We start from the raw sequence: 17,292 nt of genomic DNA, 5'->3' as shown, positions 1-17,292 counted from the left end.
ACACATATTTTGTCAGCATTTGGAACTCACGCAAGTCTGAAATAAACACACCTTTCATAAAATAGCTCTACAAAGCTCTACAAAACTAGCTAAATAAATGTACCTAAACACCAACACACTCAAACCACTTTGTGTAGTGCGTTTCACATGACATAACACAAACCAAACATTAGTAAACGTCTACATAACAACACTATCCCACCCTACCATCGGATTCGTAATCGGATGACGACTGTAAACGGTTTTCTGTCACGATTTCCTCAGATTCGTTGCCAGGGCAACTGTAGCCATGCTTATTTCCAGCACTTACTCGGAAGACATATGCAGTATTGGCTTCAAGGTCATCTATTTGATAAAATGTGTTCTGAAAAACAGAAAATGTTGTTTAGAATATAGTTTGATAATATGACAAAAGATCATCAAATTTGAAAGGAATTACTCAGCAAAATTCTTTACTTTTTATCTTAATACTACATTTTACAAACAATTTTAAAAACCCTAAATGTAATTAAAGCTCTTAATTGTGCTATCCATCATACCTTTTGACATAGCTAGTAGTTCAGAAAATAGGTTCACTGGAAATAATTAAAACCATCTAATTTATGTAGTAATGTTTTTAGTTTGATTGATCTACAATTCTTCATTAAACTAAACATATTTTAACCATGCCATATCAGTCATGTACAGGGGAAGGGATCTAGCTACGTCGGTTGAGTGTTTGACTACAAGTCAGAAATACCAAATGTTTGACATCCAATAGCCGATGATTAATTAATCAATGTGCTCTAGTGGTGTTGTTAAACAAAACAAGCTTTAACTTTGAACAGTTATGTACAATCCATATATTCGTTTCAAAATCTGATCTCAAACGCACAATGAGTATATAGTTCTGAATATAGTTTCAAAAAGAATCAATTAAGATTTTGATTTTGTTTTATTAAAGGGACAGACCCCTAGTTTGTAAACATCAAGCCATATTTGTTCACTATTAGAGCCGTTTATGACCACTGAAATCAAACCTTACTTATATTTTATTGTTTCGATTATCCATTTCCGTAAAACTGAAGTTTTTCTGGTCATCCTGGTGTTTCTAATACCACAAAATGCATTTTTTATATTGTTAAAAATGCACGTGCATCTGAGAAGTAACAGTTATGGACTCGAGTTTTAGTCTATTTTTAACGGTATTTCACCGTTTCAACTTCACAGACTCTTGTTTAACGTTATCCAAATGTGTTACAGGTTTGTAACTTAACCAAACTTAGTGTTCATTCTTATGGGTTGAAACTAGGGTGTGTGCCTTTAAATAACATCTTTAATTAGGAAAATAATATTGTTAAATTTAATTTCTTTTTAACGTTGCTGTGTAAATGATGTGTGATCCATGAAACCGTTTCACAAGTTTTAAACGTAACCTTGTTAAACAACAGTGCACTACATAACAATAACATCAACTAACAGCTCATGGATGGTTTCTAAATAGAGACTCGTGTCAGAAAAACATCTACAAAAGGACTTCCCGCCAAAAACTAATATGTTTTAATAATTAAATTTCTGTTACATTCATTACAATGTAACGTCATCCCATTGGTCCAGACATAGCACTGTGAGTTTGTTAATTTCTCGATGAACATCATATGTGATGACGTCATTTTATATGGGCAAGATGCCTTATTGCGCATTATTGTTTCTGGACCAAAAATAATTAAAAACAAATACGAAGTTTCAGTGTTTTTATTATTATTTCAAATTTAATTATAAGGATTGTCTGTTATTTCTTTTACGTTCATTGGGTATGAAAAAAAAAAAATCATCCACAAATTTATGTGAGAACGGCTTCGCCGATTCACACAGTTTGCAGATAATTTTTTTTAGTTCATACTCCAATGAATGTAAATGAAATAACAGACAATCCTTAATTATAGCTGATTTTATTGTTAGTTTGCAAACTGTACGTGGCTTTTTTACCTTGCAGTTTGATTGATGAACAACCCAGGAATCATCCCCGACTCTGCGACCTTCTATTCGATAGTGCGTGACCTGGCAGCCTCCATCGTAAGCTGGACCATACCAGGACAGAGTAATGGCGGACCGCACGACAGCTGTGGGCTGCGGTTTTCCGATCGGTGGATCAGGGATATCTGTTGAAATAAATAAATAAATGTGATAGCTCACAACTTTTCAAAAGAAAGGAAAGGAATGTTTGTTTACCAAAGTTAAAGTTTGTTTTGAGTGAAGTGAACGGTTAATTTTTATAACTGATATTAAAGTAGGGGAAGTTGAAAAATATGTGGTTTATATGTATGTGAACAGCACTTGCTTGGTGGCAAACAAAAGGTTTGAAAACTTTTGAACTCCTGTGGCCTTAAGTTAAACTTTGTTTTGTTTAACAACACCATTAGAGCTGATTGATTTATTAATCATCTGCTATTGGATGTGAAACATTTGGTAACTCTGACATAGTCTTAGGGGCATATTTCCATTAGTAGCAAGGGATCTTTGATATGCATCATCCCACAGGATAGCACATACGACATCCTTTAATATACCAGCTATGGTGCACTGGCTGGAATGGGAAATAGCCCAATGGGTCAACTGATGGGGATTGATCCTAGACTGACTCTGCATCAGGTCAATGACAAAATAACAAAAATACTACATGAGTAATAAAACTAATCTGTTCACGAACCTTCGACCTGCACTGACTGGGAGGCTCTATCTAATCCAGCGTGGTTTTCCGACACTACGATGTATTTCCCAGCATCGTTTGCCGTCACTTTAGATATCCTCAGTATGCTGGTATCTGCATCATTTTCCAACTCAATTCGGACATCTGACCAAACAAAGACAGAAAGAAAGAAAATCTTGAATGTTGAAATGTATCTGAAAATGTATCTGTTTAGCTGTAATAAAGATGTAAAAGTTAAAGTTTGTTTTGTTTTGTTTAACACCACCACATTGATCCATACATCATTGGTTATTGGAATGAATGAATGAATGATTACGACGCCCCAGCACAAAAACAGACATCGGCTATTGGGTGTCAAACAAAGGTAAGTACATCAATATGATTAATTCCAATAAAAATAAAAGTCTGGAAAACAAATTTGTATATCTCCTAAGTTCAAGGGCCATAACTGTAAAAAATGTATAAAATGCTATTAAAGTTAAATTTTATCTGTAACAGTACATGATAAAGCTATATACCAAATTTCATCTCAATATCTTCAGGATTTCCCCCCCCAAATCTTTTTATAGTTTTTTTTAAATTAAGGAAATATTTTTCCTATCTCCTAAATTCAAGGGCCATTACTCTGTTAAAAACCATGGGTAAATCACCATGACAGTCAAACTTGATCTGTAACAGTACATGATAAATGGCAGCTCAATATCTCAAGGCATTATGAATAAAACATCCAGAAAACTATATCAGGGACATACAGATGAACAGACAAATGGAGAGACAGACAGAGACAAAAGGACGGAGATGAAACCTATAGTCCCCTCTGGTTGGACCAGTAGGGGACTAAAAAGATGTATTTTTGTTTAACACACACACACACACACAACACTCGCACACCCGCACGCACGCACACAAGCACGTTAACACACAGACACACACACAAGCACGCACACACACACACACATGTACATACACATACAAGCACACACACACACGTACATACACACTAACACATACACTAACACACGCTAGCACACAAGTACACACCACACACACACCCGCACGCACGCACACAAGCACATTAACACACAGACACACACACACACACACACATGTACATACACATACAAGCACACACACACACGTACATACACACTAACACATAAACTAACACACGCTAGCACACAAGTACACACACACAGACAGACACACACACACACAGACAGACAGACACACACAGACGCGTGCAAGCACACACACAGCCACATACACACACAGCCACACACTCACACACATACACACACATACACACACAGCCACACACACATACACACACACACACACATACACAGCCACACACATAGCCCACACACACACACACACATACACACATCACACACACAGCCACACACACACACACACTAACACAGCCACAGCCACACACACACATACACACACACCACACACACACACACACACACACACACTCACACACAGCCACACACACACACTCACACATACACACACACTCACACACAGCCACACACACACACTCACACACACACACACAGCCACACACACACATACACACAGCCACACACATAAACACACAGCCACACACATACACACACAGCCACACACACACACATACACACACAGCCACACACACATACACACACATACACACACAGCCACACACGCAGCGATGAACAAATACTAATGACCGATTGATACTACTCATTAGACAACCTGTGAATGCCTAATTGACCTCCCCACCTGGTTTAATCTCCTGTTTGCCCTTGAACCAGCAGACATTGGGGGGCGGCTCCCCCGTGGTGGTCACCCTCATCTCCAGAACGTCGCCATTCATGACAGTCTCGCTGTTTGTAACAAGGCTGATGATTCGTGCAGGAATAGTCACGTGACCTTCGATATCAGACTTGGACGACTGAGAACTGCTGGCTGTCAGTGGTAAAAATATAAAATATTAAACTGAAGGCAACACTTGCTGCACCCCTAAAAATTAAAATTCAACCCCTGGCCTTTTTTTACTGACGGCAACTGCTGTAGTTGCTCTCCTTACTTGCTGTTATGCCCCAAAAATCTTACGCCGTTTGCCTTGGTGCCCCTCCAACTTGCCTTAAATGGTGTCCTAATTTTTGTTATTAAACCAACAGCAACACTTGCCGTGCCACCCAAAATATTTTGAAATTCGGCCCCTGACATTTCATTAAATGTTATATAATGAATACAGAAAGTCAGGGCTTCTAGAATTTATAAAATCCACTAGCCATGGGATCAATGATTTTAAAAATGTACTAGCCACCATTAAAAATTCACTAGCCCTACTTTTTTTCAAGTTAATACAATTTTACTAAATAATAGTAATAATGAGATATGTCACCTAAAGAGAGAGATAACACTAACATTGGTGGGTTGGGGTGGTGACAGGATATTCATATTTACAAAATAGACTTAACTGCAACATTTGAAAACAAATTCCACTAGCCATCTGGCATGGCAATGGTAGTTATTTACCAGCCCAACGTTGAATATCACTAGCCATGGGAGTAGGGATACCATAATCTAGAAGCCCTGACAAAGTACTACTCACAATCGACAGACAGCCGACAGGTTGTGCTGGACGAGCCGAACTTGTTTGTCGCAGTCAACGTGTACTCGCCTTCGTCTTCGGAATACGCCTCGGCGATCGTCAGCGTGGCAACATTGTTATCCGCATAACTCATCTTCACTAATGGGGAGGTCTGGAAAAAAGACATTTAAAAAAAATTAAATTAAAAGTTATAATTCAAAATAGTTATTTAGATAACAGCATTATACAGCCGACACATAATGTTATGTTTTACAAATTTTACCACTAGACACATTGACAAATTAATCATAGGCTATTGGATGTCAAACATTTGGTAATTTTAACTCAAGCGTTTTCACGGCCACCAATCTATACAGGTATTACAGCAATACTAAACCACACACACAAACACATGTACATACACGCACGCATACACGCACGCACATATATACGCATGCACACATACATGTACACACACATACCGACAAATACAAAGACATACATATAACCCCTCCAACCACCTATATACCTATAGAGTCTTTAGAGAAACCTGCTACATGTTTCCATTAGGAGCAAGGGAAATACAAAGACATACATATAACCCCTCCAACCACCTATATACCTATAGAGTCTTTAGAGAAACCTGCTACATGTTTCCATTAGGAGCAATACAAAGACATACATATATGCACTTTCCAACCACAGGATACCTATAGAGTCTTTAGATATACCTTGTGGTACATGGTTCCATTAGGAGCAAGGAAAATACAAAGACATACGGTATACAGGCTGGTAACCACCTATATATCCCAGTCGAGGCTTGGAGAAACCAGATACATGACTCCAAACCCTGAGTGAGGGAAATACAAAGCTCATACATAGGTAACCCCTCCAACCACCTATATCCATAAGTCTTTAGAGAAACCTGGTACATGCTATCCTGCCTGAGGGAAGGGAAATTTTATACCTGTATATGCACTTTCGGAAAGAGTAACCCATGTAGTGGCAACGCGGGTTTCCTTTGATATACCTGTTGTGGTCCACTGGTATGTATGGGATACCGTAAATCGGTGGCGTCATGCGTCGTTAAATAAAACATCTTCTTTCTTTCTTTTGGTATGGTACTGGGTTCGGATCCCAGTCGAGGCATGTTTTTTTAATCCAGATACCGACTCCAAACCCTGATTTGAGTTATCTCCGCAAGGCTCAAACATATGGTAGGTGTGACACTGTTTTTAGAGGACCAGCTGATCCATAGGCTGGTTCAACAAAGGCAGCATGGTTTGTGCTATCCTGCGCTGTGGGAAGTGCAAATAAAACCATCCCTTTGCTGCTAATCGGAAAGAGGATCCCATGTAGTGGCAACAGTGGTTTACCTCTCAAACTCTGTGTGGTCCTTAACCATATGTCTGACGTCATATAACCGTAAATAAAATCCCATGTTGACTGGGTCCGAAAGTAAAACATTTCTTTCTTTGGCTTTGCCACGACGGATGGGGGAAATCTGATCAGAGAATGGGTCTATTGGTCTCATTAAACAAAACGAAATTCATCCTGGATTCACCCAACTACCGGTACTCTTCATTCTGGTCATATATCATCGACAGTTAAAACAAAGTTTGTTTTGTTTGACACCACCACTAGAGCACATTGATTTAATAATCATCGGCTATTGGATGTCAATCATTTGGTAGTCTTAGAGAGGAAACCCACTACATGTTTTCATTAGTAGCAAGGGATTGTTTATACATGTATGCACTATTCCACAGACAGGATAGCACATACCATGGACTTTGAACTATCTTAGTGGCAGAATCTAGCTCATTTGGTAAAGTGTTCAGTGGACCCATTTTCTGATTGGGCTTTTCCCCAATCCAGCCAGTGTCCCATGACTGGTATATTAAAGGCTGTGGTATGTGCTGTCACGTCTATAGAAAAGTGCACACAAAAGACCCCTTGCTGCTCATGGAAAAATGTAGTAAAAAATAACTAAATAGTGGACATCCAACAACTAATGATTAATATACGAGTGTGCTCTAGTGGTGTGGCTAAACATAACAAACTTTAACGATTGTGCATCAAGTGGGTGCTTTAATTACCACTGGGCTACATCCCGCCCAGATACAATCAGTAAAATATACGTGGGCTAGAAATCTGCCATCTCTATATTACATACACACATACATACTGTACCTAGTAACTGGGATATATAATCCGTATTATGCATAACAGCATTACGTACAGACCTTTCAAGTAACAGTCTGTTTGATTATTGACCGCGGTACACACGATGACCTGGTTATGATTAATGATGAATATATAATCCAGCTTATCTGATCAGATTACATACTTAGTCTTCTCATGTGAAAGTCTCTTCAGTTCCGAGTTAAAGTTTGTTTTTGTTTTTGTTTAACAATACCACTAGAGCACATTGATTTATTAATCATATTGCTATTGGAATGTTAAACATTTGGTAATTTTGACATATCGTCTTAGAGATGAAACCCGCTACATTTTTCGTTTCCTGGCAAGGGATCTTTTATATGCATCATCCCACAGACAGAACAGCACATACCACAGCCTTTGATATACCAATCATGGTGCACTGGTTTGAACGAGAAATAACCAACTGGTGTAACAAAGAACGTGGTATGTACTATCCTGTCTGTGGGATGGTGCATATAAAAGATCCCTGGAAATGTTTTATTTAACAACGCACTGAACACATTTTATTTACGGTTATATGGTGTCGGACATATGGTTAAGGACCACACAGATATTGAGGGAGGAAACCCGTTGTCACCACTTCATGGACTACTCTTTTCAATTAGCAGCAAGGGATCTTTTATATGCACCATCCCACAGACAGGATAGTACATACCACAGCCTTTGTTACACCAATTGTGGAACACTGGTTGGAACGAGAAATAGTCCAACGGGGCCACCGATTGTCTGGGTATGTCACAAATACAACAATGTATCAATGCATCATGATACTACTGCTGACAATGCAATACACCATACCTTAAACATTAAAATCTATGTAATGTCTCATTTCAATTAATAAAAAAACAAAACCAACTCTAATACTGAAAAATAGTGTATAAAAACAAAGGGTCTATCACTTTAAAAAATAATTTTTAACACATTTTAAAAATAGTCAACTGTAGTGATAATCAACAGTGAACTGTGGTATATAATATGTAATATTATATGTATATAATATGTGTTTATATGTAAGTTGTAAACAGGCGATAAAAAACTTACATATACTTTTCACATTCAAACCCCTCAGTACATGTCCATATATTTCCAATAGTGCACACATACACACAGAAAACAGTCAACCATGGTGACAGTGAACAACACACTGCTACATAAAATCCAGCATATATGCAGTTATAATTAAAGTTGTAATTAAACAGTTACATACTTATCACGTGAAAATCACTTCAATATATTGACAACCATACACACACACGTGGACTATACAAACCATATTAATAATGAACTATGGTACGTAATCCAGCCTGTGTGAGTAAGCTGTAAATACGGCCAAATGCAGTGGCTCATACTATACAAATTCTCAAAGAGCTAACTGTTGAGGCTTAGACTATATATCCACGTTCTTACTGAGACTGCTTTGTAATTTGCGAGTAAACATATCGGCTTATCAGTCACCAGCTGGGAGATGTTTATTTCTTGACATTAACATTCAAGCTGTAACAACAGGCCAACATTAAACCAGTCATACTTCAACACATGGGCTATATATAACAACTTTAAAAAAATTTTAAAACACATTGGTAGCTTATAACACTAGGATGAATACAAAATGAGCACAACATTAAACCATTAGTAACTATTAGTACAAAACAGATCATGTTTACCATAGATTTGTTTTTGTGGTTAGGATTTTTTTTCTATCCAGAATTAGGTTTATTTACATGAGTAATTGTATTAAATGTAAAGATATCCTTTAACCTTGTAGTGTTCAGGGGCGTTTGTTAATGACCAGGGGAGTGACCAGTGTAATTCAGAGGTAGTGACTGACTGCCCATCCTGCAATGGCCGGGGAGTGACCAGTGTAATTCAGAGGTAGTGACTGACTGCCCGTCCTGCAATGGCCCATCCTGCAATGGCCGAGGTAGTGAGTGACCAGTGACCAGTGTAATTAAGAGGTAGTGACTGACTGCCCGTCCTGCAATGGCCGGGGAGTGACCAGTGTAATTAAGAGGTAGTGACTGACTGCCCGTCCTGCAATGGCCGGGGAGTGACCAGTGTAATTAAGAGGTAGTGACTGCCGTCCTGCAATGGCCGGGGAGTGGCCGTGTAGTTCAGAGTAGTGACTGACCCTGCAATGGCCGGGGAGTGTGACTGCCCGTCCTGCATGGCCGGGGAGTGACCAGTGTAATTCAGAGGTAGTGACTGACTGCCCGTCCTGCAATGGCCGGGGAGTGACCAGTGTAATTAAGAGGTAGTGACTGACTGCCCGTCCTGCAATGGCCGGGGAGTGACCAGTGTAATTCAGAGGTAGTGACTGACTGCCCGTCCTGCAATGGCCGGGGAGTGACCAGTGTAATTAAGAGGTAGTGACTGACCGTCTGCCCGTCCTGCAATGGCCGGGGAGTGACCAGTGTAATTCAGAGGTAGTGACTGACTGCCCGTCCTGCAATGGCCGGGGAGTGACCGTGTAATTCAGTGTAATTCAGAGGTAGTGACTGACTGCCCGTCCTGCAATGGCCGGGGAGTGACCAGTGTAATTCAGAGGTAGTGACTGACTGCCCGTCCTGCAATGGCCGGGGAGTGACCAGTGTAATTCAGAGGTAGTGACTGACTGCCCGTCCTGCAATGGCCGGGGAGTGACCAGTGTAATTCAGAGGTAGTGACTGACTGCCCGTCCTGCAATGGCCGGGGAGTGACCAGTGTAATTCAGAGGTAGTGACTGACTGCCCGTCCTGCAATGGCCGGGGAGTGACCAGTGTAATTAAGAGGTAGTGATTGACTGCCTGTCCTGCAATGGATTATACATCTAGGACTGATTCTAGGGGACCCATTGGGTAGTTCCTATTTTGTCTGAGATCTACAACTGATATATATCAAAGGATATGCTGTCCTTAGTTACATGCATATGGAAGGAAGGAAATGTTTTATTTAACAACGTACTCAACACATTTTATATACAGTTATATGGCGTTGGACATATGATTAAGGACCACACAGATATTGAGAGAGGAAACCCGCTGCCGCCACTTCATAGGCTACTCTTTTCGATTGGCAGCAAGGGATCTTTTATATGCACCATCCCACAGACAGGATAGCACATACCACAGCCTTTGCCCCCCAGTTTGTAGCAGCAGCAATGGTTTTTATATATCTATACATGTATTTATATATACATGTGTGTGTGTGTGTCCCCCACCACCACCCCCCCCCCCCTTTTGGCACTTTGCTATGCCCGTGCCATTGGGTAGTTCCCATTTTATCTGAGATCCACAAATAATATATATATCAAAGGCTGTGCTGTTCTTATCTCTGTGAAAAATGCACAGAAAAGATACACTGTTGCACTTTTGGTAACACAAGCCTTCATGATGGCAGCAGACATAGCCATTAAAATAACCAGGCTGTGAAGTCAACAGGATGCTGTACTTTTCATGAATTCCTCACTGACATTTTGTAGAGTAAAAGAAAGAAATGTTTTAGTCAACGAAGCACTCAACACATTTTATTTATGGCTATATGGCGTCGAACATATGGTTAAGGACCACACAGATATTGAGAGAGGAAACCCGCTGTTGCCACTTCATAGGCTACTTTTTTTAGATTAGCAGCAAGGGATCTTTTATATGCACCATTCCATAGACAGGATAGTGCATACCATGGCCTTTGTTACACCAGTTGTGGAGCACTGGCTGGAACGAGAAACAGCACAATGTGTCCACCGAAGGGGATCGATCCTAGATCGACCGTGCATCAGGCAAGCGCTTTACCACTGCAATGTGCTGGGGTGTCTAAGACAAACATAAACATGTAGACACAGTGTCACATTTACCATACATTGAACACCCAATGTGCTGGGGTGTGATTAGACAAACAGTCTATAGACACAGTGTCACATTTACCATACATTGAACATCCAATATGCTGGGGTGTCATATTAGACAAACAGTCTATAGACACAGTGTCACATTTACCATACATTGAACATCCAATGTGCTGGGGTGTCATATTAGACAAACAGTCTATAGACACAGTGTCACATTTACCATACATTGAACATCCAATGTGCTGGGGTGTCATTAGACAAACAGTCTATAGACACAGTGTCACATTTACCATACACTGAACATCCAATGTGGTGGGGTGTCATGTTAGACAAACAGTCTATAGACACAGTGTCACATTTACCATCATCGAACATCCAATGTGCTGGGGTGTCATATTAGACAAACAGTCTATAAACACAGTGTCACATTTACCATACATTGAACATCCAATGTGCTGGGGTGTCATATTAGACAAACAGTCTATAGACACAGTGTCACATTTATCATCATTGAACATCCAATGTGCTGGGGTGTCATATTAGACAAACAGTCTATAGACAGTGTCACATTTACCATACATTGAACATCCAGTATGTTGTGGTAGTTTAAACATGTGCTGGGGTGTCATTAGACAAACATTCTATAGACTCAGTGTCACATTTACCGTATGTTGAACATCCAATACAGATAGTGCCAATTTAAACATATGCTCAGGTGTCATGAGACAAACATTATATAGACACAGTGTCACATTTACCATGCGTTGAATATCCAATCAGACAAACAGTCTAGAGACAAGAGTGTCATATTTACCATGCGTTGAATATCCAATCAGACAAACATTTATAGACAGAGTGTCACATTTACCATGCGTTGAATATCCAATCAGACAGTCTATAGACAGTGTCACATTTACCATAATAAATGATAATGAATTTCAAATATCTAGCTAGAGTTTAAACATGTGCTGAGGTGTCATCAAATACACAGTCCTCTCAATTGGTTTAAACTTAATGTTACTCAGGCGTCTGCTTTCCTTTCTGCCATCTAAGCTCCATACTGTATGTACTTTCCCCATCCAGACTAGCATACCATAAAACCAGCAGACTTGAGAGTAGTGTGATATACATTATTAATGCAGAATCAATAGCACTTTATCACTTGTGTAATACACCAAAGGGTAACAAGGTCAAAATCAATGAAGCTTGTACATTTTTAATACAAATTTTTCTTCTTCTCCGTATGTTAATATCTTTAGAACTATAGTATGCACATCGGCCATAAAGTCAGTTTGAAATCAATAAAGTTTGTATATTTTTAATGCTTATAATTGTTAATGTTCCATATGGCGCTATTTTTCTACAGTTGGCAAACCAACCACAAGGTCAACTAGTCATATCTGTAGACAGTGCCGGATTTATAAGGGAGCAAAGGGGGGCAATTGCCCTGGGCCCCCCAGAGGGGCCCCCCAGACTAAGGACTTCCTTTATTAAAAAAAAAGTAATAATTATAAAATTAGTTAATTTTTTTATTTGTCATGTAATTTAATTTCTATGTTGAGGGGCCCCCGAACCTGAAGTGCCCCGGGCCCCCCAAGGTCTAAATCCAGCCCTGGCTGTAGATGGCCAGATAGTGGGTTCCTGTTTGTTTACAGTTGCCTATGTGGATATTGTGACCAGAGTAAACTATAAGTGGTTCAACAAATCAGCAATTGGAAGTAGGAAGTAAATGGTTTATTTAACAACGCACTCAGCACATTTTATTTACGGTTATATGGCGTCAGACATATGGTTATGGACCACACAGATATTGAGAGAGGAAACTGGTTGTCGCCACTTGGACTACTCTTTTTTTATTAGCAGCAAGGGGTCTTTTATATGCACCATCCCATAGACAGGGCAACACATACCACAGCCTTTGATGTACCAGTCGTGGTGCAGAGGCTGGAGCGAGAAATAGCCCAATGGGCCCACTGACGGGGATCGATCCCAAACAGACCGTGCATCAAGAGAGCGCTTTACCAATCAGCAATTGAGGGTGTTGTTATTTTAATATTTAACAAGCATTCTGCGAGTACTGTTAAAGTAACAGATATCCCCTACCGTGCCCAACAAGTTTTCTTTTCTCCTAAATCCAAGCAATAACTCTGCCAAAAAATGGGTGAATCATCATGAAAGTTAAACTTGATCTGTAACAGTACATGATAAAGCTATTTATTATATATAACATTTAGTGAAATATCTTAAAATATCAGTGAAATAAAAATGTTATCAGTCACTCAGTGGCGATAACACATTTTAGAGTGAAAATTTCACTATTTCACTATAAAATGTATTATCATCACTGTAGAAAGTATTATCTTCAATGTAAGAAAGCCAGAACTATTTTGCTGCTGGCATTTTAAAAATAAAGGTAAATTGCCAAAAGTTATATAATAAATAGAAAATTTCATGTTTTTTATCAAATATGATTCATATCTCATCTTGTGATATTTGCAATCATATCACATGCGAGGAACCATCCTCTCATTTTTATCCCATCCCAAGCAGTGCCTCATGACTGATATATCAAAGGGCATGGTATGTGCTGACCTGTGTTGGAAAGTGCATGTAAACGATCCTTTGCTACTAATGGAAAAATGTAGCAGGTTTCCTCTTTAAGACTAAATGTCAAAATGACCAAATGTCTGACATCCAATAAACAATGATTCGTAAATCAATGTGCTCTAATGGTCAGTAAAAAAAGGAACTTTACAATTTCTCATAAAAATTAAATTTGACACACTAAATTTGACACACTACAACGTTAAACATATATATTTGTGGCTTACATTTTGATAAGCATGTAGCACAACTATGCAGGTGAAGATAAAGATAAAGATAAACTTTATTGCATATAAATATTCCACAGTGATAGAAAAAATCACTAGTCTAGAAATCTACTTGTCCACCAATATTTTCACTTGTCCAAATAAATGTTATCTTTTATTCAAGTACAAGGACCACATTTTTAAGTGCTCAAAATGAAACTGCATTGAACATTTTTACTTGTCCACTGGACAACTGTTGAGCTACATTTTGCTTGTCCGAACAGATTTTCACTTGTCAGGACAAACGGACAACAGCTTATTTCGAACACTGTTCCACATTTGGGCACTGGGCAACTAGTTTTACGTCCTCATGTACATGTACACGCCTTCCACATTTGGAACTAGATGCAGAACATGTAATATTTGTACAAGCATGGCACAGACAAACAGAATACTAAACAGGGCTTCTAGATTATGGTAGCCCCACTCCCATGGCTAGTGATATTCAATGTTGGGCTAGTAAATAACTACTATTGCCATGCCTGATGGCTAGTGAAATGTTTTTTGTCAAATGTTGCAGTTAAGTTTATTTAGTAAATATGAATATCCTGACCTCACCCCAACCCCCAATGTTAGTGTTTTTAAGCTCTATCTCCCTCTTTAGGTGACATATCTGATTATTACTATTATTTAGTACAATAATTGTATTAACTTAAAGTAAAGTAGGGCTAGTGAAATTCAGTCGTGAATGATAAATTTTTTAAATCACTGATCCCATGGCTAGTGGATTTTATAAAAATTCTAGAAGCCCTGTGTGTACTTGTATTTCAGAAATGTGAAGAAGTGAATGCGAAACATGTAATATCAATGTTTGTTGCTGTTCAGCTACCGGAACCATATAGCAATCTTACTATTATCTACTTTCTAGATTGAGGTTGATCGTAATTTAACATGGCTTTTAATGACAGAAAAAACACCTGTGTAGTGTGTATACACGTATAGCAATACTATACATGTCTGCATGTATTTAAAGTGTATTTGAGAAATGTGATGTCATATGTATTGTTTCACTATATAATATGCTTTTTACTAAAATGTTAGATTTACACAATGTACATGTATTCAGTGTTTTTGCTACAAAGACATTTTTGGGTATGGCGCTATGGAAATGAATGCAACCACAGTCAACAGGGGCTATGGGGGGCCTCCTCCACTAAGAAAATGGGTTACATTTAGGGTTAGGCGTAAGAAAATCATACAATAATGATAAGAGTCATTAATTTTGTCAAAATGTTAACTTAAAAAAGTAAAAATTCGGGTATTTCTCTCTTTAGGTGACATATCTGATTATTACTATTATTTAGTAAAATTGTATTAACTAAAAGTAAAGTATGATTAGTGAATTTTAAATCGTGGCTAGAAATTTTTTTAAATCACTGATCCCATGGCTAGTGGATTTTATAAAAATTCTAGAAGTCCTGCATAACGTTATAACTCATGTTTTACGACGATTGACGTCATAAGGGTGTATACTACCAAATCAAATCCCACAGACGACAATAGTAACATATGCGGCTAAAACTCCTACCTGCAACGTATCAACCGATATAAACGCCACGAATATAAATACTACCACCCCTTACACTTAAAGTGAATCAGAAAAAAATGGGGGTCAAGCTGCTCGTTTCTGAGATAACGGGTAGCGTCTATGACTACCCTAGTTTCGCACAAAATTTGAGTACTTTTTTTTACAGGTACCCCATACATGTTTCAAGCACAAGGCTACTTGACACATTGGTACTGGATGAAATAAAATTGAACATTTATTTTACCCAGATGAAACTATTATTTTTTACAACCAACACACTCACATTTATAACCAATCACAGGACTTGTGGTGTTCACTTCTCTATCAAAAGTTCGGTGCACCTCGAACTTTGACCCAGCCGGAAGTTATTTGGTATAGTACTACCATAACTCATGATTTAAAAAATTCTCTTTGCCACATTTGGAACTGGATGCAAAACATGTAATATTTGTACAAGCATGGCACAGACAAACAGGATACTAAACTAACTATTGGTTAATACATGTATAATCATAAATAAGTTTACACACTGCACCTGCACAAGCAGGATCTTGGTTTTGCATAATAACTATGCATGCACGTGTAGTTAAAGTGAAGTCATTTTACTCACATGTGACTTGATAACATTTCATAGCATAGTAGGCAACACTATACAAGTGGACTGTGTTCCTAGGCAGGCTGTGTGTGTGTGTGTGTGTGTGTGTGTATGTGTGTGTGAATATATTTTCATGTGACTTACTGGACTATTGTCTACTCTACATTCTTTTGTTTACTACAGCTATTTTAAATATCTGTAAACAGCATTCTTAACAACAAAAGCAAACCCAAACAGATGTTTCCTGACGCTGGTGTTCTTTGTGTTTGTACATACAATTCAGGGACGGATCCAGGACTTCACTTAGAGGGAGTACCATTATCAAAAGTTAGTTTGTTTTGTTTAACAACACCACTAGAGAACATTTAATTATTAATCATCAGCTATTGGATAACAAACATTTGGTAATTTTGACATATAGTCTTAGAGAGGAAACTCGCTATATTTTTTCATTAGTAGCAAGGTATCTTTTATATATAACATTCCACATCCCACAGCCTTTCATATACCAATCATGGTGAACTGGCTGGAACGAAAAATAGCCTAGTGGGCCCACTGACGGGGATTGATCCCAGACCGACCATGCATCAGGCAAGTGCCTTACCACTGGGCTACGTCCCACCTCTTCCATGCTAAAAGAACACATGCTGGATTACGTTTTTATGAAATTCATCATAATTTCTTGTACACTAGTTAGTATAATTAGAGCACTTTCAGAACTAAGGGGAGAGGTGGTTGCACACACCCCTATCAGTGCATAATCAATCTGTAATTATAGCATTAAATCTGCTCAAGCAGCCATCTCTATAAACCGGCCTCGGTGGCGTCGTGGTTAGGCCATCGGTCTACAGGCTGGTAGGTACTGGGTTCAGATCCCAGTCAAAGCATGGGATTCTTAATCCAGATACTGACTCCAAACCCTGAGTGAGTGCTCCGCAAGGCTCAATGGGTAGGTGTAAACCACTTGCACCGAC

At 38.8% G+C, this 17,292-nt stretch overlaps 1 protein-coding gene across 12 annotated transcripts in view; it reads right to left on the bottom strand.

Annotated features, from left to right (window-relative positions):
- The window catches only part of LOC121387359 (myosin light chain kinase, smooth muscle-like), a 165,584-nt gene that overhangs the window by 22,438 nt on the left and 125,854 nt on the right, over positions 1–17,292 (bottom strand). For all 12 annotated transcript variants that reach the window (XM_041518417.1, XM_041518416.1, XM_041518418.1 and 9 more), the window contains 5 exons: positions 5,298–5,448; positions 4,460–4,645; positions 2,690–2,833; positions 1,969–2,141; positions 208–364 (listed from right to left, as the gene is read on the bottom strand). In XM_041518417.1, coding sequence (XP_041374351.1) covers positions 208–364; positions 1,969–2,141; positions 2,690–2,833; positions 4,460–4,645; positions 5,298–5,448 — 811 coding nt within the window. The remainder of the gene's footprint in view (positions 1–207; positions 365–1,968; positions 2,142–2,689; positions 2,834–4,459; positions 4,646–5,297; positions 5,449–17,292) is intronic.

Source organism: Gigantopelta aegis, chromosome 13 (assembly GCF_016097555.1).
Source record: "Gigantopelta aegis isolate Gae_Host chromosome 13, Gae_host_genome, whole genome shotgun sequence".
Classification (NCBI taxonomy): domain Eukaryota; kingdom Metazoa; phylum Mollusca; class Gastropoda; order Neomphalida; family Peltospiridae; genus Gigantopelta; species Gigantopelta aegis.
This window is presented reverse-complemented; position numbering and strand designations above follow the sequence as displayed.